The sequence below is a fragment of the Crinia signifera genome, chromosome 5 (assembly GCF_055691185.1).
Source record: "Crinia signifera chromosome 5, ASM5569118v1, whole genome shotgun sequence".
NCBI lineage: Eukaryota > Metazoa > Chordata > Amphibia > Anura > Myobatrachidae > Crinia > Crinia signifera.
Window position 1 is genome coordinate 226,008,874 of NC_139221.1, and position 23,952 is coordinate 226,032,825.

General features: G+C 42.4%; 1 protein-coding gene across 1 annotated transcript in view; it reads right to left on the reverse strand.

Annotated features, from left to right (window-relative positions):
* ACAD11 (acyl-CoA dehydrogenase family member 11) overlaps positions 1-23,952 on the reverse strand; it is a 110,219-nt gene that overhangs the window by 70,633 nt on the left and 15,634 nt on the right. Inside the window, 6 exon segments of the mRNA XM_083188582.1 lie at positions 214-320; positions 2,415-2,536; positions 8,453-8,588; positions 8,846-8,857; positions 17,968-18,132; positions 21,723-21,884. Of these exon segments, the coding sequence (XP_083044708.1) occupies positions 214-320; positions 2,415-2,536; positions 8,453-8,588; positions 8,846-8,857; positions 17,968-18,132; positions 21,723-21,884 (704 nt within the window).

A 23,952-nucleotide genomic window follows, 5' to 3' on the forward strand; every position in this document is an offset into this window, starting at 1 on the left:
TTTAAAAATAGAACACATTTTTTTTTTCAAATTAGATAGTGAAGCTTGTTGATCAACTCCCGATTTAGTAATGAGAGTGGGAGTTTAAAGTTATACCAGGATGACGCACAATGATAAGTATGATATTGCAGATACTTATAGAAGGCACTGGGAGGTATATGGAACTTTTTTTGAAATTTGGTAAAATATGCAAGATATCTTGCTATTTATTACCGTTTAGCTAGTCTGAGTCCACTTTCAGCCAAAGGTTGAACCATGTCAGCAAATATACTAGCATTCTCACTACTGGAATTCCCCAGGAGGAACCTTGCATGAACGCCCTGAATAACAAGATAGGAGGAAAACAAATAGTCATCATGTGAAGCAGAAAAAAAGAAGAAAGGAATTTCCTGGTCTTAAACGTTGTCTTTGCTCAAACTTAAGCTAAATAAAAATACAAAATCACAGATATTTACCTCTATCTTAAATATTGGATAAGTTACATTGATTTTAGGTGGATGAATTCAATTAATCGTGGCAACATTTTGGAATTTATGCTCATTGTTTTGGGCAAATGAATTAATGTTTATTTTTTTTTATTAAAAAGGAACCCTCTATCAATAAGTTCCTGAATCTCTGGGTGAAATTTAATAGGATGAGAGATTCAGAAAGTGAGAGATTTGGTAAGAAATCTCCAGTTTTTTTTAAAGGGGCAATCATTTACACTGCAAAATCAAACTGGTCTTGAAGTGTAAATGATTGCTGCTTTAAATAAACTGGAGATTTCTTACCAGAGAAATCTTATTAATTTTCACCCCCTGTGTTTTCATGATCGTGGCAGTAAAAAAAAAGCATTAATTGCGGAATTTGTACCACCTGCAAATGTTTTAGATATCTGGGTTAATAGAATTGCCCCCTGGGAATCAATTAGCCGTGGTCTTTTACCAAGGCTAATTGAGGTGTGCAATGGGCAGACAATGGACATGATATAAGTAATATAGTAAGTAATATAGTATCACGCTGGATCTTTGATAAAGCCGCCGATAGACGTAGGCGGGGAAACGCGCCACGTATACATTTTTTTTCATCCATCCAATGCCGGCATACAGGAGTCTGAATTGTGAACCAGGCTGAAGTAACTTTCACTATCAAGGTACTCTGGCACTAATCAGCTTGCTACAGCCATCACTTCAGCAATATCCCAACTTAAATGTATATATATTGAGCAATCAACATCGATTGGCTCACTATATATTGAGCGACTGAAAGTCAGTGGACTATCAATCGGGATTTTAACCAGAGAATACCCCTCCATTTTTGCATTTTATAGCTTTTTATATCTTTTCAAGCTTTTTTTAATTTTATTTTTTAATTTACATTTTCCCCCTTTTTTTGTTTCTGTATCGGCCGGTACATATCTGTACAATTATTAAATGTCACGTTATTTTTATATCTAATTAATTAATTAACATAAATGGTATATTAATTATAATTTGACTGGCTTTTATTAATATTATTAATATTTATATGTTCCTAGCGGTTTTTCTATTGGTTCTGTTCATCTTTAATATAGTATGGTCGCCATGTTCTGGTCTAGAATACCATGAACAGTTATAGGGCCTGATTTGAGTCACACGCAATGCTCATGTCCACAAATTGTGCGCTTGCGCGCCCCCTGGACAACGGAGCCTGTCTCCGGTGCCCGCCGCCTCCCCTGCCGTCACCGCTCGTCGCTCTCGCCGCCCTGAGCACCCCCCTAACCCTGCCCATCTCCCTGAAGCGGAGACGGGAAGGGACACGCAGCATCCCCGCCGAAAGACTGGGACGCACGCGCGGCCCTGTTCAGTGGGGGCTCCATCTGTATGTTTTGCAACTGCATATGTGTGAAAGTGTATGAATACAACTAAAGCACATGTGTTATACAGAGAGTATGCACAAAGATCCTGCTGCAATTGATGCTGACATTATTAGATTTGTGGCAGAAAATTGATGGGCATTCTTGGATGGTGACTGGGAGATGGCTAGAAGTCCACACAAAATTGTCCACCTCATAGGTGTGTAATCGGATTGACACAGACATGTCAATGCAAGTGACTGCATTCATAGATGCACAGCTGCAGGCATAGGAGGGAAGAGTCAGAAAAACTACACCTACCTAAGGGGTAGTGCAAGTGCTGATGGTGCACTGATCATGGCATCTAAAAAAACATGGTATGTGATGCTGAAAGTAGGCATCTCAATCCTCAGATGCAGGCTACTATACCAGGGGAAGGGATGATACTAGCATTTGCATATACTTGAACCCATGACTCTGGGAATGGACACAGCAGCGTCCATCTCTGAATCAGGTCATTGAAGCAAATTCATTCTTCAGGACCGTAGCAGCCCTATGCATGTATGCAACTAAGGCTGTATACATAGAGGGTGGAACTTACCTGTAGTATCCCAGCCACCTTAAAGAAGGTAAGAGCAAGAAAGAAGTTCCAGTCTTGCACCGATGTGGATACACCCCGGCAACGGCTGTAAATGCTCATCAGATCCTCAAACGCAGGCATTCCTAATAAAGAGTAAATAGAGCAGCTTTCAGACATGTACTTTAAGATTGGTAGAACTTCATCCACTGCTCAGATCTCATGTTAACCATCTACTCCATGTATACTTGGCATTTTATTTGGCCTTTGTGTTACAACTGGATAATTCAGTCACATGGGTACTTTAATTTAAATGAGAAAATACACTTTCTTTGAGGGAGACTGCACACCATGAGTTAGCGGCGGTACGCGTCCTCCGACCATTTCATACCCCACCATCCACGTCGGCGTGGAGTTGATTTTAGATAGCGTGGCGAGCGCAGCGAGCCGGAATTGTGGCGAGCGGACGCGGAATACATGTAAAGTAATACGCGTCGGCTCGCCACGCTTCGGGCTCGGTGGCACGCTGCGCTCGCCACACTATATAGAATCAACTCCACGCCAACGTTTATAGTGGGGGTATGAAAATGTCGGAGGACGCGTACCGACGCCCCTCGCGGGCTCACTGCACTCGCCATGCTTTGGGTTGGCGTTGACAGTGGGGGTGGCGTGGGGGTGCATTTAACATTGTAAGCACCCATTGCTTATACAAATAAAAATAGTTAATCTATGGAATACTGCGCTTTTTCTGTGCACAGCGTATCATACAATGCTTTATTATCTAGATAGCATTGTCTTGAAGCAGGGGTGTTATCTCTTAGCATGGTCGCAAAACTAATCTGCTAAATTCTAGATACCGAGTGTTCATCTTTTTCTTTTTGGCCGCGGTGTAGGCAATTATGTGTCCAGGCTTGGATGCAGCCCAAATAGGTTAATATCGTCTATGTGTTGGAAGTTATCATCTATGTAGTTAGTGGTGTCCGGACTGACCACTTTATACAATATATTGCGAAATATAAAAATTGCAATATTCTCCTTATTGGGACCCTATTTAGAAGTGCACAAGACCCATCCCGATACAGGTTGTATGGCAAATTCTAAAAGCAGTATACCAATAATATATATGCAAAATTGTTTTAATCTATTGAATGTTTATTTTTGATTATATTTATATAAATTTATTCTTGTGTTATCAAATGTATTACATTTGAAATAAGGTGGCCACCTATCGTATATCTTTTTATTCATATTTTACAGCAATATATCTTATATCTTCTTTGCTAGTTATTAAAAACAAAAAATAAAAAATAATATTTTTAAAAATCATTTGTATCTGTGTATTGTGAATTCAGCCAAAAGGTTAATTGAAAAATTCAGCGCAGAATTTCTTTTGTTTTGATGATTGAGTGTTCGGTTCTAGAAGTCTGAGTCATATATATATATATATATATATATGGTTCAGACCTAGACCAATTAGAGGTGAATACACTGACACCTCTGTATAAATTCTGCAGCTTGTCCAACATAACCTCATATTGAGTGGGATAAATATTAAAATATATATACAAAAACACAATCTATTACATATTAGTGCCTGTCCCTCTAGAGAAATCTAGTGCTCTTGTATAACCAATCTTAACTTGTAACCAACTATATGATATTATCAAAATCTCTACAGTTCTATCATTTTCAATATTTTTTTTAACCCAAATGTTAGGCCGACAGTGCCTATTATTGCTAGTACTAAAACAACCAAATAGGTAAAGGTTTAGGGGGGGGGGGGGGGGGAGGCTCGTGCACTCTCAGCACCCTTCAAGCCGTACCCCTTGGGTCACCATTAATAATCAAGATGAATTTAAGTAAACAATATACTAACAGTATTATAATCTTAACACAGTTACAGCGGTAGTATACTTGCGGAGCACCGGTGACTACAGTCAGTCAGCATCCGACAAAGATGGAGGATCACATGTAGCAGAGTCCAGGTAATTCTGGATTGACTCAAATATGTCAAAGAAGTGTGCGAAACAAACACCCGCTTCAAACAGTGACTTGCATATAGGGGCAAATTTCTGTTCGCTTCATCGCCACCTGATATGAGAAGTCCTGGAACAACAGAAGTCGTTCACCCTGATATTGTAGGCCTCCCATCTTGCGGTAAGCTTCCATCACTGTTAGTTTGTCCAAATAATTTAAAAACTTAAAGATGACAGGTCTTGGTTGTCATCCCTTGGTCTGGTTATCTGGGCCTATATGGGGTACACGTTCAATTTGCATTGACCCAGCGGATGGTAGACACTTTAGATTTTCGGGTAGCCAGTTTGAGACCAACTGCAATAGTTCCTGATGTTTGACCGTTTCCAGCAGGCCAATAAATCGTAAATTATTTCTACGATTTCGGTTTTCCATTTCCTCTAATTTGTCATGGATGGCCAATAGGGTAGCTTCCTGGGATGCTATTGTGTTTTTAGCAGCGATGAGATCGTCTTCAACATTGGAGATACGTTGTTTGGCTTCCTCAAATGGGAGCCGTAGTCTCCTAGTTGAGAGACCACTGACTCAATAGCTTCTTTTATATCTGACAGCTTTTCATCAAGCAAAGATGAAAGTATAGCGGCAATTTCTTGAGCCCTTGTAGTAGCTGAGGAGCTTTCTGCGGGGGAACTTATTTCCTGGGGTGTTCTTTTATCAGCTGGCGAAGCTGGGGGGCTAGTCACGAGTGAGGATGAGGGTTTTGCTTCTCGGTTCTTAGCCGTAGATCCGCTCCTACCTCCCCTAGACGACTTCCCCCACGTATTTATCCATAGTTGGCTCGGATGTGTAACAATGGCTTGTTGGTCTGGACAGTTTTTGTCAGTCTGCTGTATTTCAATAAAGTGGTGTAACTTTCAGCATAGCACTTAATGGATACTTCACAGTCACTAGCAATATGTTATCCTGTGACTGGTTAGTACACCATCCAATGTGTGACATTTGTGCAGTCGCAGACGTATATAATTACCAACTACAGGTGGGGTATGGTGTACAGTCCCCAAAGGCTCCGCTGCCCTTTTCCGCTAGGTTATTAAAGGTTTGTGGGTCTGTAGAAAGGGGGGGGGGGGGGTTGTAAAATAGCGTGACTTGTGGCAGAGTCTGCCTTCACCAATATGGCCCACAGAAGTGCTGTGCAGGATCTACAGTCGTAAGGGTGTCAGCAAGCTGGCACTTTTCTCTGTCAGGGCTCGCCTCATCTAATATGGCCTCTAGGGGGCATGTTTTAGCCTCTGCCTAGTGTTGCAGGGCCTGTCTGTGCTGGGAGGTATGCAAGGAGGCTGAGGCCAAGTAACAAGCAGATGCTATGTCCCCAATGAGTATCAAGTGTGCTAGGGAGATAATGTGAGGGGTCGCCTGGTTGCTTGTAGGGGGTTATAACGGCGCCTGTCTGTTGCTGTCTTCCCTGCAGCCCCCTAATGGTATGGGTTGGGCAGCACTTGCGGGCAGAGTGTCTACTCAGCTATGTATTAGGACAGCCGTCTCTCACCACTGCTGTGGCACTTGCCTGCTTTTTTTTCCCCTTTATGCAGCAGCCTGTATGCTACTCTACCAAGATGGCGACCGGAGTCAGGTGAGCGCCCGTTTTCACCTCTCTGCTGTCGCCTGCATCCCGATAGCTCCACTGCTCCATCCTCGGGTGTCTGGGGGGGCTGTGGGTGTTTGAAAGTGCCCTCACTGGTGTCTGAGTGGGCGGGTGTCGATGCCGGCACTGTGTAGCGTGCCTCCAATATGGCGCACACTCTCCCTCGGTGCCGGGTGTGTGGCACGGACTCCGGGGTGGTTTGTTGTGGTGGGGAGCCGGAGTCTCGTCACTTGCCCACTGCTGTCTCCTGCCCTTGACCTCCGATGTCCTGAGTTGCAACCGCCGACTCTTCACGCGGCCTCTCTGCCGTTTCAGGGCTCGGGGCTGGAGAGCTCATTAAGACGCGTCCATTAGCTAGGTCCGCCCACCGGAAGTCTCTTTGTGTTGTTGTTTAAGTGTGTTAAAATGTTGACCCAGGGTAAAACAAAACATACTGAAATTATGAGTGTAAGAACGAGGGACACACAGGAAGACAAGGGTTTGGTATATGACCCTAGGATCGAAACCATTACCCATTGAAGAATACCATATCTGAAAAATGTATATAATGTAACGCCCCTGTTTTTATTTTGGTCCCAAAAACCTGTACATTACTATCCTTCGTCACCCCGAGTAAATTGTTAGGTAAATTTGGTCCCCATTTATCCATAATCTAGGATTGGACAAAGCGCAGGTTTATTCCCCTTTTATGTTTACTTCAGATATCGCAAATAATTTCTGTTAGGATTATGAATTTCTTTTATGTGTTTAGAAAAATTTTGAGATGCGACAGTTTTGTTATTACTGTCAAATTCGAATTGCATACACGTCATTTTAGAATGGTATGGCCACCATCTTGGTTCGCAGAGTTACGCAAATAAAGTATAACCAAGTTTTGTAATAAGGCGAACCCAGTGCGCTGCCAAACTAATACACATAAATGCATATCCCACACTCACACGTAATAAAATATAGTTTATATGGTTTTAATTCGCAGAACATAGTTTAACTGGTAATACACGATCTTTCCGTGACATATTTCGCATCTATAGGTTCCGTCCGTTTACATGTGCTCAGAGAAATCTAGGAGATCAGGATGCAGCTGGTTTCAGTGTTGATTTACGACCCCTATGACGATGCCTGAAGACAAAGGACACTGAAGTGCATTCCCCTGCACCAATCCACAAGAAGCGACACCTGATCTCCTGACCAATGGAGACCCTCACTGCTCCCTTAACTTGGACACTATAAGAGAGCAGATCCAGCATGGGATCGGTCTCACTTTTCAATCTTCTATTTCCTGGACTATATTCTGATAGAATATAGTGAGCTCGGACCAGACAGCGCAGCTCTTTAGATGAGATGGTAAACTTTGCATTCCTGTATGTAGATACTGTAGTTGTGGCTGATTGTATTTGTATCTCTTCTTTTTCCCTTGTTAGCCTAGAATCTATTGTTATATTGTATTACAGAGTGTATATCTTGTAATCCGTATTCTCTTATTTCTGTAACCCCCTGTTGTCCTCTAGGGACCAAAATATATGATACTGGGACTAAATCCTTTTATTTATCACTGAGTCTTGGCTTTTATTCGCATAAAGCGACATAGGGTTATAAGGAAATTATCCTTACATTTGTACTCCAGTTTGGGTAATAAGTACAGCGAAAGGATACCGCATTATTGGTATCGGTATACACGTGTTGTTTGTATGTGTATGGTTCGCTACGCTGCGTTATGCTTTGTACGCTCGTAGCTATGAGTAAAAGGTTATCAGTTTGCGAAACAATACGTAAACTGCGCACTTCACTTATTATCCATCGGGTTATACTTATATGGACATTGATACAATGCCACAACAAGCTACCTCCTGCAGAAGCTAAAAAACAGGACACAGATGTACTTGCAGGAATTCTTGTAGGTTATTACATAAAACCCAAAGGTCTGTGAATCTGCTAAGCCACCTCTGTGTCACCACCCAGGAACACCTAATACAGCTTTAAGACATGTCTGAGACCATCCTTCTACCATGTACCTTAATAGCAATTCCCCGGACAGACTTAGATACAGTAAATGCCCAGCAGAAAATAATCATTACACAGTGTCTGACCTAGGCAGTGCTAGGGATTCAATGGCAGCTAGCAAATATGTAAATATGTTTTCCCCAGGCCTACATTACATTTTGGAATGCACCATATCATTTAAATACATGGGGTGCAGAATAAGGTATGAAATACCTTTAGCTTATTTTAAAATATAAAATGAAAATGTGTGGAAATGCCACTAATTTTAACTTTAAATTGATGAACAGGACTGAATTATTTCTGTGTTTTTATTTTATACAGATGAGATGTGGGAGAGGATTGCCATGATGGTGACCATGGAACAGAAGAGTGTAGAAAGGACAGTAAAGGTTGTAAAATGGATCCTTATAGACATTTATACTGTACCTTCAGTCTCATTACTTACCTTCAATATCAGCGAAGGATTTGGCATGACTATGCCCAAATAGACGGACTTCTGGAGGCCAAAAATAGAGTGAAGTCAAGTAAGCTAAGTCTGTCATAGAATGTCCAATTGTGGACAGCTCCCAGTCCAGAACAGCTACAGATGTGTCCACATACATCTTGGCTTTTTTTCTCAATTTGTCACAACATGTAAAACACGGCTTAGCTGTTTTTCTAAATGTAGCAAGTAGATGGAGTCTAAAAAATTTCTGAAGCAGTATAACTTATATAAAGTAATAGATTAGAGAAGCAAATTTTTTGAAAAATCGCAAAGCGTGACTTTTGCAGAGTCCAAGGTGTGCCATATTGTGCCATACATGGTGCAGTAAAACCAAGATGTACAAGGACATAACTGTATCACACGGGCCTATGGAACAGAACAAAATGACAGGAATCATGTAAAATCTAAAATAAACATGCATATACTGTAGGATAAAAAGAAAAAAAAATTGGACTATATTTTTGCATTAGCTGTGCATAACATGGCTACTTCACTATTATGGGCAGTATTTGAAGGGTTAAAATTTGGAACCCATGAAGCATATAAGAATTTGCACGTAGACTGTTCTCATTATGGTTAGACTGTTTTTCCATGGCTACATTACAAGGTTACAGATAATAAGCCTGAGCGTGCCTTATCACCTCATACTGAGCTTCTACTCCCCACCCTCCCCCTCTTAGTATTGGTATGCAGTATGTTCATGCATAAACTCCTGTATAATAGAAACCCCCCCCTTTGCTACTCATTTTCTTTGTGTAATATCTTGTATGCCTCCTGTTTAATCTGCCCAGCAACTGTTAAACGAGCCAATAACAAAGTAACACGTACATTTTGTATACTCCCATGTATTCTGCTTTTAACTAGCTGCTCTTGTGATATTAAACAGAGTGTTTCTTAACTCAACACCGTGTGTTTGGTGTGTAGTTTTAAGATACATTCTCACGGGTACCTAAGGGGCCACCAGGTCGAGGGGCTACACATTTATCCTTACAATTTGAGGGCTTCGTCCGGGATTCAGCCGGCCGTCCCCTCCACGGGATTGCGGCCACCTGCTGAATCTGAGAATCTGAACTCATTCCGTGTTCCGGGAACACGTGACAAGGTAATATTTAAGTCCGGGACTTAATATTACGTAATTGTATGTAAGGAAATTTATGACGCCATAAAATGTATCAGGGATACAAGGACCAGGGGTCCACGTCATAAAAAAGGACCAGGGGTCCACGTAAAGGTAATTCAAGTCCGGGACTTGAGATTACGAAACAGGTATCCGGGATACCGCAATTGAACCAGGGGTTCACAGAGAAAGCCTCCTCGATCTGATCGCCTAAATATATGTATGTACATGTTTGTCTGTTAATGTTGCAACTGTGTATTTGTTTAAAACACTCAGTAGACGGGTGGTAAGTGCACGTACGCTGAAGTGTTCTGTCTGCCTTACTGTATGTTTTGTATTAAGGATACTCAGTGAACGGGTGGTAAGTGTACGCCACTGAGTGTTATTGCTGTTTAAAAGTGATCCTAAGTAGATTTGCAAAGTGATTTGGCTACTAAATGTAATTTTGTTTAAAGTGATTTTAAGTACAATTGCGACTTGACTTGTGACAGATATTATTGTGACCATATTGACTGACATACTGTTATATTATGGGATCACATTAGAGTAAAGAAACAGAATATTCCCCGCTTTTAACAGGAGAGACATGTAAAGAATATGTTGCCCGTGTCTCCCCCACAAATTACTATTTCATTAAACCTTGAGTAGACAATTTAGCGGGATAGATAGGATAATTAAAAATTGTCCCAAACCAATAATAACACCAATAGGATGCATAACATATTTAAAGAAAGCATGCAAAGGACGCAGCTTTACCCAAGAAGGCATAGATGCTATGTGGGATCAACTTGCTGCACATATGAATGAAGTGTTTAAAGCACGCTCATCTCTCCCCATAGCTGTAAGTTGTAAGCAGAAAGTGTCAGAAACAGTGACAAATTTCTGGAAGAGATTCAAGAAGTGCTGGACCGAGGAAGCAGGTCTGCCGCTTCTGCATAATGATAATTTACTTGTTTCTACTTTCATTAATAATCTGCTGCCGATATATATATCCTCGCTGTGAAGCAGAGTGTTTCAACTTGGACCTCTGATACAGTGAAGGATTTAAAAAAAAAAAAAAAAACATTTGTATGAAAAGGAAGCAGCAGGTTGTTTTGAAGTTAAAAGAAACACTGTCACACCATCACATACCCCGTTCACACGCTTCCAAAATCAAAACAATCCTAGGAGACAGAATAAACCATTCCGTCCTCCTAGAGACAGACTACCTCAGAGGGCTCCTGCGGGACCCCCACCCAACAGGCAGACAAGCTGCTATAACTGTGAAAGGGATAGCCATTAGGCTAGAGACTGTCCGTTCCCTTCAAACAAACCCCGACAGGTCAGTAACCCCATGCAGCCCAGCCAACCCAGACCTAGAGACAACCCCAGATTTCAGATTGACTGGCAGGGACAGACCTTAAAGGGCCATGACATAGGAAGACATGAATTTACTGTAATACCTGACTGCCCAATCAATTTGCTAGGCAGAGATCTTCTCTCTGTGCTGGAAATCACAATCAGTCCATCAGAAGCAGGAAAAGGAATTGATGTTTCATCACCACACTTGCTCATGACTGACAGTTCTGACCCAAACACAGAATTAGACACTGTAAATCCTCAGATATGGTCAACAGGACCTCAGAGCAATAAACCAATTAATTGTCCCCATTGCACCCATTGTACCTGATGTACACTCACTCATCTCAGCCATCCCTGTAGATGCCGCCTACTTCTCAGTAACCGATTTGAAAAATACATTTTTTAGCATACCTGTGGACACCCAGACACAACTGTTATTTGCATTTTCTTTTGAGGCCAGCAGTTAACATGATGCAGACTGCCACAGGAGTATATTGACTCCCCTGTTGTGTACAGCATCGTGCTCCAAGCCACATTCCCTGGCACCCCCCCTATGGTTCAGTCCTGCTACAGTATGCAGATGATCTGCTTATCTGTAGTTCAACAAAGGAGGCATGCCGAGAGGATGGTATATCACTGTTAAACTGGCTCTGTGAATGTGGGCACAAAGTGTCAAAAAGCAATGCAATGGTGCAAAAAGAATGTTGATTATTTAGGATTTGTCTTGACAAAAGGGGAAAGGAAAGTCAGCCCACAACGCATACAGTCTGTACTGGGTCTGGTCCGCCCAAACACTATTATTGCAGACAGTGGATTTCTGACTGTTCCTACTATGATAACATTTTGAGACAAGCCACACTCAATGACAAACCTAAACAGATACAATGGTCACAAGAAATGTTAAACGCATATGAAATCCTTAAATGTATGTTGATGAAAAGTCCGGCATTGACCCTCCCAAACTATGTACAACCATTTCATTTATATGCAAGGGACAAAATGTAAAACCATGGCGGGTGTGCTGACACAAGAACATGGAGGTAAGCTGCGCCCCGTGGCATTCTTTTCCAAAGTGATGCCGGTGTCGGTCCAAGGTATGCCTGCCTGTCTTCGGGCACTGGCGGCCTGTGCAATGGTAGCTGAGATGGCAACCACACTCACCCTAGGCTCACCCACTGTTCTCCATACCACACATAATGTTGTAGCATTACTTAAAGGGCTACACACACAACATATGTCAGCCCAGCGACTTAGTGGATATGAGGTTCTGTTGCTAGGAAGCCCCTCACTTACCATTAAGTATGCAAACGCATCCTCAGGCCCCGCACCCATTCTAAATGCACTTTTAGGACTAATGGGCTCCCAGGATGACATTCCTGACGATCATGACTGCTCTGCATCAATAGAGTCAGAGACCTCCCCTAGACTTGACATTTCCCCTGTACCAATACCAGGTTCTGACCATGTATTTGTGGATGGTTCTTGTAGTAGACCCAATGACTCGACATATCAGGCAGGCTACGCAGTGGTACGCCTCCCAAATGACATTTTAGAAGCGAGACCCATTCCATATCAATCAGCACAAGCTGCAGAACTCATAGCGCTCACAAGAGCTTGCCAAATGTAGAAAGATAAACCTGATCACTGAACTACAAAGCTCAGCATCACAAAAAGACTTGGATGACTGGTTATTTCCAATATTGCAGAAAAATCCTATAACAGGATTGATCTGCAAAGAGGGGAAGCCATGCATACCACAATCAAGCGCCCCATTGTTCATTGCTCACTACCATGGGGTAGGACACCATAGCAAAAACACCACAGCTATACTTTTGAGCAAAGACTTTTATATCACAGATGCTAAAACATTGGTAGATTAGTACATTAGCAGATGTATTACCTGTCTGCGCAACAACCCTAATAACCCAATGAAAGCAAAGCATCAACACCTGGAGTACCCAACTACTCCTTTCATATATTTGTAAATTGATTTTACACACATACCTAACAAAGGTACAAAACAGGAGTATGCTTTGGTTATAGTGGATATGTTTTCACGATGGCCAGAGGCATTCCCAACAAAAAGCAGAAGATGCAAAAAAAACAGTTGCACGCATACTAACACAAGAAATCATCCCTAGATGGGGATGCCCGCTCCAAATAGATAGCGACAAAGGCACTGCCTTTACAGCAAAAAATCACACAAGCTTTAGTGAAAGCATTTCAAATAGAGAGGAAATTTCACATTCCCTATCATTCTCAAAGTTCAGGGATAGTGGAGAAAAGGAATAGGACTTTAAAGGATAAACTTAGGAAAGCAACAGGAGGAACATTTAATAAATGGAAACAAACCCTCCCCATAGTCCTAGCAGAAATTAGAATGACCCCCCCAACAGACTCTGGGTTATTCACCCTTTGAAATTTTAATAGGAAGACCTTTCCCCACGCCCTGGGCTAAGAAACCATTAGTAGTCCAGGAGGGAGACCTAGAACAGATTAGAGAAGAGTATGTTAGGTCCCTCATCACCAGACTTAGTGAAATTGAACATGGTGTTATTTGTAAAAATCTTTTTAATCCACAGGAATCAACACATCCTTTCCAGATCGGAGACAAGGTCGTTGTGAAGGTTCTCCCCAGGAATAAAGGTCCAGGAGACTTCACCTATGGTCCAGAAACAGAGATCGTAGCAGCAACAAGGACGGCTGTCCTTACAGAAGAGAGTCCAGTGTGGATACACGCATCCAGGGTAAAGAGAATCCCGAGTAACGTCCCGGATAGAGAACAGATCAAGGAAGGGGTACTAACGGGAGTAGACAACTCTGACCCCCAACAAGGCGAGGTACTAATGGGGGCAGACAGCCCTGACCTCCTACATGATGGAGAAGATGACTCACCAGCAGATGAGGTCATTCTAGAATTCTGGACGATGGTGGATAACGTATATTATTCTATTGATTCTTGTTTGCCAGATACCTTTGCACAAAAACTGAAGTGGACATGACTGAAAAGGCAGGCGTATACATTTTCTGGTACAATTTTTTCAGCACCGAGGTAGCCGCCTACCAGATAGACTTTTGCACCATTAACCTCTGTGTCTCCAAACGATGGACATAGGGATGTAATAAGAATGGTCACCCAAATGGTATAGAACAGGCCCTTGTTCAATTAGCAATCTATATATTGATTGTTCTTACAATTATCTGTATTGTTGTTTTTTGCATTATACCATGTTGTAGAAAACTTGCTACTAAAGGTATTGAGAATACTCTTATGTATGAATCCATTGCCCCTGCACACGCAAATTCCCCTGAAGGCTACAAACAATATCTTGCTAAGCACAGAAATAAGGAATTCCGTAAGAAGAATCATATCATCTAAATTCATGATTCTAAGAGGGGATTGAAGGGTTAAAATTTGGAACCCATGAAGCATATAAGAATTTGCACGTAGACTGTTCTCATTATGGTTAGACTGTTTTTCCATGGCTACATTACAAGGTTACAGATAATAAGCCTGAGCGTGCCTTATCACCTCATACTGAGCTTCTACTCCCCACCCTCCCCCTCTTAGTATTGGTATGCAGTATGTTCATGCATAAACTCCTGTATAATAGAAACCCCCCCCTTTGCTACTCATTTTCTTTGTGTAATATCTTGTATGCCTCCTGTTTAATCTGCCCAGCAACTGTTAAACGAGCCAATAACAAAGTAACACGTACATTTTGTATACTCCCATGTATTCTGCTTTTAACTAGCTGCTCTTGTGATATTAAACAGAGTGTTTCTTAACTCGCCACCGTGTGTTTGGTGTGTAGTTTTAAGATACATTCTCACGGGTACCTAAGGGGCCACCAGGTCGAGGGGCTACACATTTATCCTTACAGTATTCAATGACAAAGTTCTCCGTGCATGGAGAGCGTTTTATTTCGCTCTCCATGCACTCTCCGTGTTCCGGAGGGCTCGCTGCCACTCCTGCTCCCTCTATTCAATGTGGTTAAGACTCGCTGCCACTCGCGGCGAGTCTTAACCCCTGCAGCGGACGAGCGTCCGCGGCAGGGAGCTTTCAGGGAGCCGGGGGACGGAAGCAGCCAGAGAGATTATAGTCTCCCTGGCTGCTCCAGAGGAATGTGGAGATGAGGGGGGCTCTCCGAGACCCAGGCAGCACAGGCTGCCCCCCCCCCCCTATAGCCAGCGGGGGACCCAGTATTCACTGCACCCGATCGTGCATATTAACGATCGGGTGCAGTGAATATATGAATATGTAATGAGCGGCTCGAGCGCTCCGGCCCCCTGCTGGCTGCACTGTGTAAAAAAAAAATAAAAAAAATATATATATTTTTTAATTAAATATATATTCATGTGCTATAAGCACATGAATAAAAATAACATGCCCCTTCACAGAAAAAAAAACAAACAGATTTTTTGACACCAAGGGTGAAATGTAATAGGATGCGAGAATCAGAAAGTGAGAGATTTGGTAAGAAATCTCCAGTTTTTTTTAAAAGCGGCAATCATTTACACTGCAAAACCAGTCTGATTTTGCAGTGTAAATGATTGCCGCTTTAAATAAACTGGAGATTTCTTACCAAATCTCTCACTTTCTGATTCTCTCATCCTATTACATTTCACCCCAAAATTAAAAAAAAAAACCTTTTAGTTTAAAAGTTCACATTCCAGCTCCCCATCAAAAGATGGAGAATTGCTACACGGAGAGACACGGAGAAAATCACTTAGAAAGACGGAGAGAATTTCACATTGAATAGGGTTGCTCGCTTTTGGAGAGCAAAATGCTCCGTCCAAGGCGAACAAAGCACAAATTCTCCACAAAACACGGAGAACTTTTCTCATTGAATACTGCCCTATGTAAGACGTGCATAGTAGATTAGGAGGGTGAAAGATTTTGTAGGAAAAGCTATTTTAGAGCTATACCTTTGGAGATCATTATGTGTATAGCCTTTTTTTTTTCACTGAAAAAACAACTTATCCTTTTACATGTTGATCCAAAACTGTTATAAGCTGTGATTTGGCTCTTACAGGGGTATATGGGAAAAGTGAATTATCTACTAGTGTGGTATGCTTGTTATCATATGCAAAGCAGACAAATATCAACAAATAAATACAATCAGTGGCGCATACAGGGGGGGGGGGGGGTTCTGAGTACCCAGAAACCCCTCAGGAGTTTAAGGGCCCTAGTCTGAAAGCTGAGGGTCCCCTCTTTCCATGGGTACATGAATTCTAAAAATCGGCCCTTGGGAACCGAAGATATCTGACTTCAAAGCAGTGGCCCCCATCCAAGCCTGTTAATTGCTCTTCCCAGTCAGATATTTCAGGTTCTGTCTGACTTAGAGTTTTTATGAGGGTATATTCCAAAAGCTGGGACTCTCCCCCTTTGATGGACACTAGTATCTTGTCTCTACCAGAGATATCAGCCTTCCAGCAGCTGGTTACTGCTCCAGCTCCACACACCTGGTATGTAGTTTTATATTCTCGTTGGCAGATTGCTCTGCCTCCTGAACTCTGATCCCCTAGTCCCCAGTACCATTTGGTAGGTGGGATTCTCTAGTTTTTAATTCCATTAAAATCTAAAGGTGCGTACACACTGGGGGAGATATATTGCTGAGCAATATATTGCTGAGCAATATATTGCTCAGCAATATATTGCTCAGTCTCTCTTTTTCATCAGCGACCAGAGATGGTTGCTGGTGAAAAGGAACCTCTGCCGGGGGAGCCACAGAGGTAATCAGCTGGTCGCAGGAACATGCTCCTGCGACCAGCGATTAGAATGGGGCTAAAAACGGGAGCGCGCACGGCTTAAGAAATCTATTTTCGGAAACTGGAGCTATCTGCAGTCAAGCTAGCTGTCCTCCCACCAGAAAATTATGAATAATAAGCCCACTCCACTATACACCCCTCCTCTGCATATTAAACATCCTCTACCACCCTGGAAATTATGTATCAGGGCCCCTTCATTCAGCCCAATGCCCCCTTCTCCCACCCCATCTCCCACCATCTGTGCAGTAAAGGGGTAATTAGTGGAAATTACTGATCCAGGCCCTACATGCTGAGCGGCTGATATAATACCCCCTACCACCAGCGGGACATCAAAGCTTCCCCCATCCCACATTGCTGTTGACGCCCCTGTATGTATGTATGTATGTATGTATGTATGTATGTATGTATGTATGTATGTATGTATGTATGTATGTAGTTATATATATATATATATATACACACATATACAAACTGGTATCTCCAGGCCTCAGAGAAGAGAGCGGCACTCACGGGTTTTTGGAAGAAGATTTTATATAATCATTGTGCAAAATACAATAGTCTCATGTTATCGACGTTTCAATGCTGAACGCCTTTTCCTCAGGAAAGACATAAAGTGCTGGGTGTGCTGATGTGGGGAGAAAGGAAAAAATCTCCCCACATCAGCACACCCAGCACTTTATGTCTCTCCTGAGGAAAAGGCGTTCAGCCTTGAAACGTCGATAACATGAGACTATTGTATTTTGCACAATAATTATATAAAATCTTCTTCCAAAAACCCGTGAGTGCCGCTCTCTTCTCTGAGGCCCCGCCATAAGCCTGGAGATACCAGTTTGTATGCATGCAAGTGAAGGCACCACGGTGAGTAAACCTTTTGTCCGGAGTGCCGAGCGTACTACAGTATATATATATATATATATATATATATACATATATATATATATATATATACACATACATACATACATACATATATATATACATACATACATACATACATACATACACACACACACACACACACACACACACACACATTTGGTCTATCTATACTACTTTAACTGACCCGGCATATACTGGGTCATCTAAGTGTCCATCTCCGTGCTTTGCTCCGCCCCTCTGGAAACCCCCTTCTGAAAATCCTGCGTTTGCCCCTGACAATGTTTACCTACAGAATGTATATAATGTATATGATGTATAGTGCAGCACATATGTTATTTTTTTTTTTGGGGGGGGGGGGGGGGATTACCTCAGTTGGGTGGAAAATTATGTTATCAATCCTGAAATCTCCATGGACTAGAGACTCTTCGGTATCATTGCTTGGCAAGTTCCCCATCAGCCAGTCAGCCAGCTGGGTCATTGCTGGAATATCCTGATGTGCAGCTCTTTCATACTGCTTCTTCCAGGTAGTTACCTGTAATGTTTACGAGATTGTTTACTTTGATCAAAAAATAAGGTTTTTTTCATATATCCTTAACTCAAATAATCACAACAGAGGGAATACATAAATCAAACTCCATTCCTGTGGACATTACTCCTATTTTACCCTTCTTGGTTCTGGCAAGCAGTCACAGCTTGAGCTAGCTCCGAGGGCACTGCTGTGGGTGGAATCCCCACTACACCGCTGTGTGGTTTAACACAGTGATTATCAACCTCATTCCTCAAGGACCCCCAAAAGTGCACGTTTTCCAGGTTACCTGGCAGGTGCACAGCTGCTATTATTACTCGCTGACACATTTTAAAAGATCCACAGGTGGAGCTAATTATTTCACCTGTGATTCTGTGTGGAGACCTGGAAAATGTGCACTGTTGGGGGTCCTTGAGGACCGAGGTTGAGAACCACTGGTATAATAGACAGGGGTGTTTAAACCGGGGGCTCAGGAACATTTTCTCAGCAGCATGGAGATATATTTCTCTCATGTTTCACTGAGAAAACAACACTGGGGGTCACCACAGCAGAAACGGACTCCCAAAATGGCAGCTACTCCTTCTTCCCCAGTGACATGGAAGATGAGATTTAATAGAATGCGATTTTTAGTAAGGTTCCAAAATCGCACCATATCGCATTTTTGGGGAATTTGACTATTTAATGAATTCACGCCCAAAAAAATGTGGGGTGAGCCCTGCACAGATGCCGTTTTTCACATCTCATTAAATATGCGAATTCGGGGAAAAGTGCGATTTCGGCTGTTTTTGGAGAAAAAAAAAATCGCAAAAAAATCACATTTTCGCATCTCATTAAATGTAATTAAATGTCACTACAGAGGCTGATAGCGTCTTCGGCTTATGCGTCTCCATGGACGCCAATCAGGGCTGAGCTATGCGTCTCCATGGAGACTCGTCGGCCAAACACGCTATCAGCCTCTGTAGCGCTGGGACAGCGCTACAGAAGGTGTTAGCTGTGCCGGAGAAAGCCGGCTCACCCCGCTGTCAGTGCGGGGTGAGCTGGCTATGCAGGAGGGAGACTAGCGCTGGATCCTGGATTGGTAAGTCGATTGGTGTAAAAGTGAGGTGTGTGTTTGTGTGTGAAATAAAGTTATACTTTTCTGTGTGTGTGTTTTATTTTAATATTCTTTTTACAGGTGGACTACAAGTCCCAGCGGGCCCATTAATGCCCCACGTGCTGGGACTTGTGGTTCGCCAAGTCCCAGCATGCGGGGGAGGTCTGCTGGAACTTGTAGTTCTCCTGCATAGAGCAATGTTACGTATGTGAGATTTAACCCTATCAGGCCAGCGTCCACTGGCCATGGACGCCGGTGACAGCCACGGGCTTCAGCCCTGGACGGGTGAAGCCGGGGGGGGGGGGGGGGACCCCTTTCATGGGGGGGTCCCCACTCCTCCAGGTACCCCATCCAAGGCTGACCAGCCACGGTGCTCATGATTCAGCCGGGGGACCTTATATAAAAAGTGTCCCCTGGCTGTGGCATGACACCGCGGGCTGTTGGAGCCCGGTGCTTGTTTCAAAATACGGGGGACCCCAAGATTTTTTGTCCCCCGTATTTTTGGAACCAGGACCGGTCCAAGAGTCCGGGGCTGGTTGCAGAAATACGGGGGACCCCTATGCTTTTTGTCCCCCATATTTTTGGAACCAGGTCCGGCACAATGAGCCCGGGGCTGGTTATGCTAAGAGCTGGTTATGCTTTAAAAAAAAAAACACTTTAACACATTTTTTAAGACAGGACCATGCACAGCTCTCAATGATCTGTGCAGGGTTCTGGCCAAATCACCAATCAGAACCTGGTCTAAATGTTTAGCGATTTTTAGACACATTTTCCCAAACTTGCATCTCATTAAATATGCAAACTGTATACTTTTCAATGGGAAAACATCTGGATGCAAGTTCCGGCGCCACTAAAAATCGCACTTTCAGAAAGTGCGATTTTGCGGCAAAATCGTCGGTTTTTACAGTTTTTCGCATCTCATTAAATATGCAAATTCAGGAAAAAGTACGATTTTGGACGTTTTTGGTGCAAAAATCACACTTTCGCATCTCATCCCAGGGGGTGGGGGTTGGCAGGGGGTGTCGGGTGATGCGCCGTGTGATGCGGTGGTTGCTATAACTTTTCTCTACATGCTGTGCATAAAGAATCTTTTAATCGCTTTTCTCACAACTTGCTACCTATGCAGAGTTGGCCACAAACAAGAAATAAAACCATGCTCATGTGCAAGCTCCAGAAAACAGTAGGCGAGGCATTGCTGTGTGTACGAAACATGGGCTTAAACACAGTACAGGTTGAGGATCCCTTATCCAGATATCCCTTATCCATAGTTTCCAGAATTCATATTTTTTTTTGGTAAAAGAACTACTGGGGACATCTGTAACTGGCACTACTGGGGACATCTGTAACTGGCACTACTGGGTACATGATAAGTAACTGGAACTACTGGGGACATCTGTAACTGTCACTACAGGGGACATCTGTAACTGGCACTACTGGGTACATCTGTAACTGGAACTACTGGGGACATCTGTAACTGGAACTACTGGGGACATCTGTAACTGGCACTACAGGGGACATCTGTAACTGGCACTACTGGGTACATCTGTAACTGGAACTACTGGGGACATCTGTAACTGGAACTACTGGGGACATCTGTAACTGGAACTACTGGGGACATCTGTAACTGGAACTACAGGGGACATCTGTAACTGGCACTACTGGGGACATCTGTAACTGGAACTACTGGGGACATCTGTAACTGGCACTACTGGGTACATGATAAGTAACTGGCACTAAATACTGTATGTGGAAGAAAATGATTTCTTGGCATTCAAATGTAGTGCCTGAGATATGACTCCAACTTTGTTTCATACACAAATAAAATATATTTGTGTGTATTTCATGTGTTTGATGTGTATATACAACATAGAAGCAATATACCTCAAAATACCTCACAGAAATAAAAATATTCCGAAATACAGAATAATCCGTTACCAAAATTCGATACTTGTGGAGTTTCACGGTGCCAGCATGGCGCCGTTCTACTTCCGGTTTGTACGCTCGGCAAACTATCTAAAATAAAGTAACTTAAACCCATGCCAACGTGGATAGTTCATACCCCCACTATCTATGTTGGCACGGAGTTGAATTTAGATAGCGTGGCGAGCCACCGAGCCCGCAGCATGGGCGACCAAAGCAAGCCCCGCAAGGGGACTCAGACGCATGGCGCCATGTTGGCGCTGTGAAACTACACAAGTACCCAAAATTCTTCTGGTCCCAAGCATTCTGGATAAGGGATACTCAACCTGTACTATGTGACTTTTTTTTTTTTATGATTTCTTTTATTTATATACTTTTCCTTTTTTTATTATGTTTGCATAAAGTGTATATAATAAGTCATACAAAGCAAGAAACAAATGAAGACAATGAAACAAAATGCAAATATAAAATTATATATTATAATATTTTCTTTTTTTTTTAAAGTCCACTGTTATAAACGCATCAGCAATCAAACAAAGTGGGCACCATGTTATTTTCTTTTTAATAAAAAACTATCTGTTACCTGTCTCTGGCAGTATCCCTTTCCCTTGCCGTATCCTGCAAGATTTAATGTGTGTATGCTAAATGAATGGAGCTGGGCGAGGGTTTCAGTTACAGCAACATACAAAGCTGCTCTCTCGGCAGGGCTGACTTCTGGCAGCGTCACATCTCGGAATATACGACCCTGAGCAAAGGAGAAAGAATACATTTACAAAGTGCTCAGAGTCCAAACGCCATTACGAGGAATTAAGCAAAACATAATAAAAATAAGTAATGCCCCAATAGAAGAAGAATAAGAACATCCAGATTTCTTCTAGCACTTTATATGGAGTAATGCCTCATTGTGTTTTCTGTTACTTAAGGCTAGCTGTATCAAGCCTTTAAAAGATTAAAGTGGGCACGTGGAGAAGTTGCCCATATCAATGACTTAGCTTCAAGGTAGCGTAGACCAAGTACATTCTATAAAATGACAAATTGGTTGCCACAAACTGATAAATTAGTAGTGTGTAGAGTGTTTGCTATCAGAACAGAGTATCTATGACCAGACTTCTGTCAAATTGATATATAAATTTGTGGTGTCCAACGGACTTATATAAGAACCAAGATGCAAACAAACATTCCGCTGGTTTTAGAATAATATTTTTCAATAGGCACTTCGGGAATATATAGAAGTGTGATAGCTCCTTTCCAAATATGTTATTTGAAAAAGCTTATTTTGGACTGTTTTATATTTGTATTTAAATGCTTTTAATGATTTGTGGTTATAAATTGTATATGTACTGTGTAGTCTATAATCAAGACATGTTGTGGTGCTACAAATGGCATAAACCAGTATTTCCCAAACTTTTTGGAAACACGGCGCCCTAGAGAATAACATTTCATGGCACTCCTAGGCCAAATATTGTTATTGAGAAGTTTAGAGAAAAAAAAAATTAGGCAAATAGTGTTTATACAGATGGAGCACCTGTCAGTCAACCAGATGCCCTGAGCTGGCGCAGGCTGTCGGACAGGAGCTCTAACTGATGGGGACACGCGAGCGTCTCACACACTCGCGCATCCGTGTCAGCAAGGTGGCGGGGAGCAGCTTCCCTACTCGTCTCCGCTTCAAGGAGATGGGCAGGGAGTAGGGGCAAACTGGGGGAGCGGTGGGGACTGGCGGAGGACTCCGACAGAATGGGGCACGTGAACATCTCGTGTGTGTGTCCCGCCTTCTGTCGGCTGTCGCGTGATTGGCGATTCTATCGCCAGGAGCAGCTCCATTAAGTGTTGCTCCATTTATGTCATCCTTAGGTCAGTTATATGATGAGGATATTGATTTGTCCCTATTTGTCCACATATGTTATGATTGGCAACCACCAGCACTGGTTTTGCGTCTTACATTGACCATAAATAATTTGAATAGGTCCTGGACCATCAGCCTTGGGCACCAGTGTCCTGAGGCACCCCAGGGTGCTATGGCACACAATTTGGGAACCAAAATTTAATTAATGAAATATGAAACCATGTAACTACCCCTAGTCCAGATTTAGCAAAGAGAACAGCCCTAAATAACAATGTTTTTCAGCAAGAAGAAAAACGCTGTTGCCCCCTTAGTCACAGATAATTCTTACATAAAATGTATGCATTTTATTTGGATTCTGTACAATTAGGGGTAAATGTGCTAAGATCGGAGTTCTATTGAATATGTAATGTTGCCCATAGCAACCAATCAGATTCTACTACTTATTTATTTAGCCCCTTAACGGCTGCGGATTGTTGCATCCACGTCCGTTTTATGACAATCCGTGGCCTTGTCAGACATTTTACGGACTTTACAACACTCGATAGCCAGAATATTGAATTCTGATTGTCAAGTTAGTATTGGATCAGATGAAAACGGCCGGGATTCCAACTGTCAGGACACTTCAACAGTCAGAATCCCGGATTGAATCCCCCCTTATTGTCTACTTAATTATTTACTTAATTGTAAACTTCTTTACAGAAGTTTGGTGCAATAGATATTGTATTAATCATGTTTTGGAAGTCCTGCAAACTCCAACCCACCAAAAATAACAACAAAAGTATACAAATACAATCATGCCTTTATCAGCTTGAATCAAATTATGTAGGGTACACATTACACTAACAATTTAGCTGGATTTAACCAACACGCAATGAATCTGTGAACAACATCGTTCACAGATATATCGTGTGGACACACCTGCAGATGGTCAGTACAATATGTTGTTTGTAAGTTGTACAAATAATATATT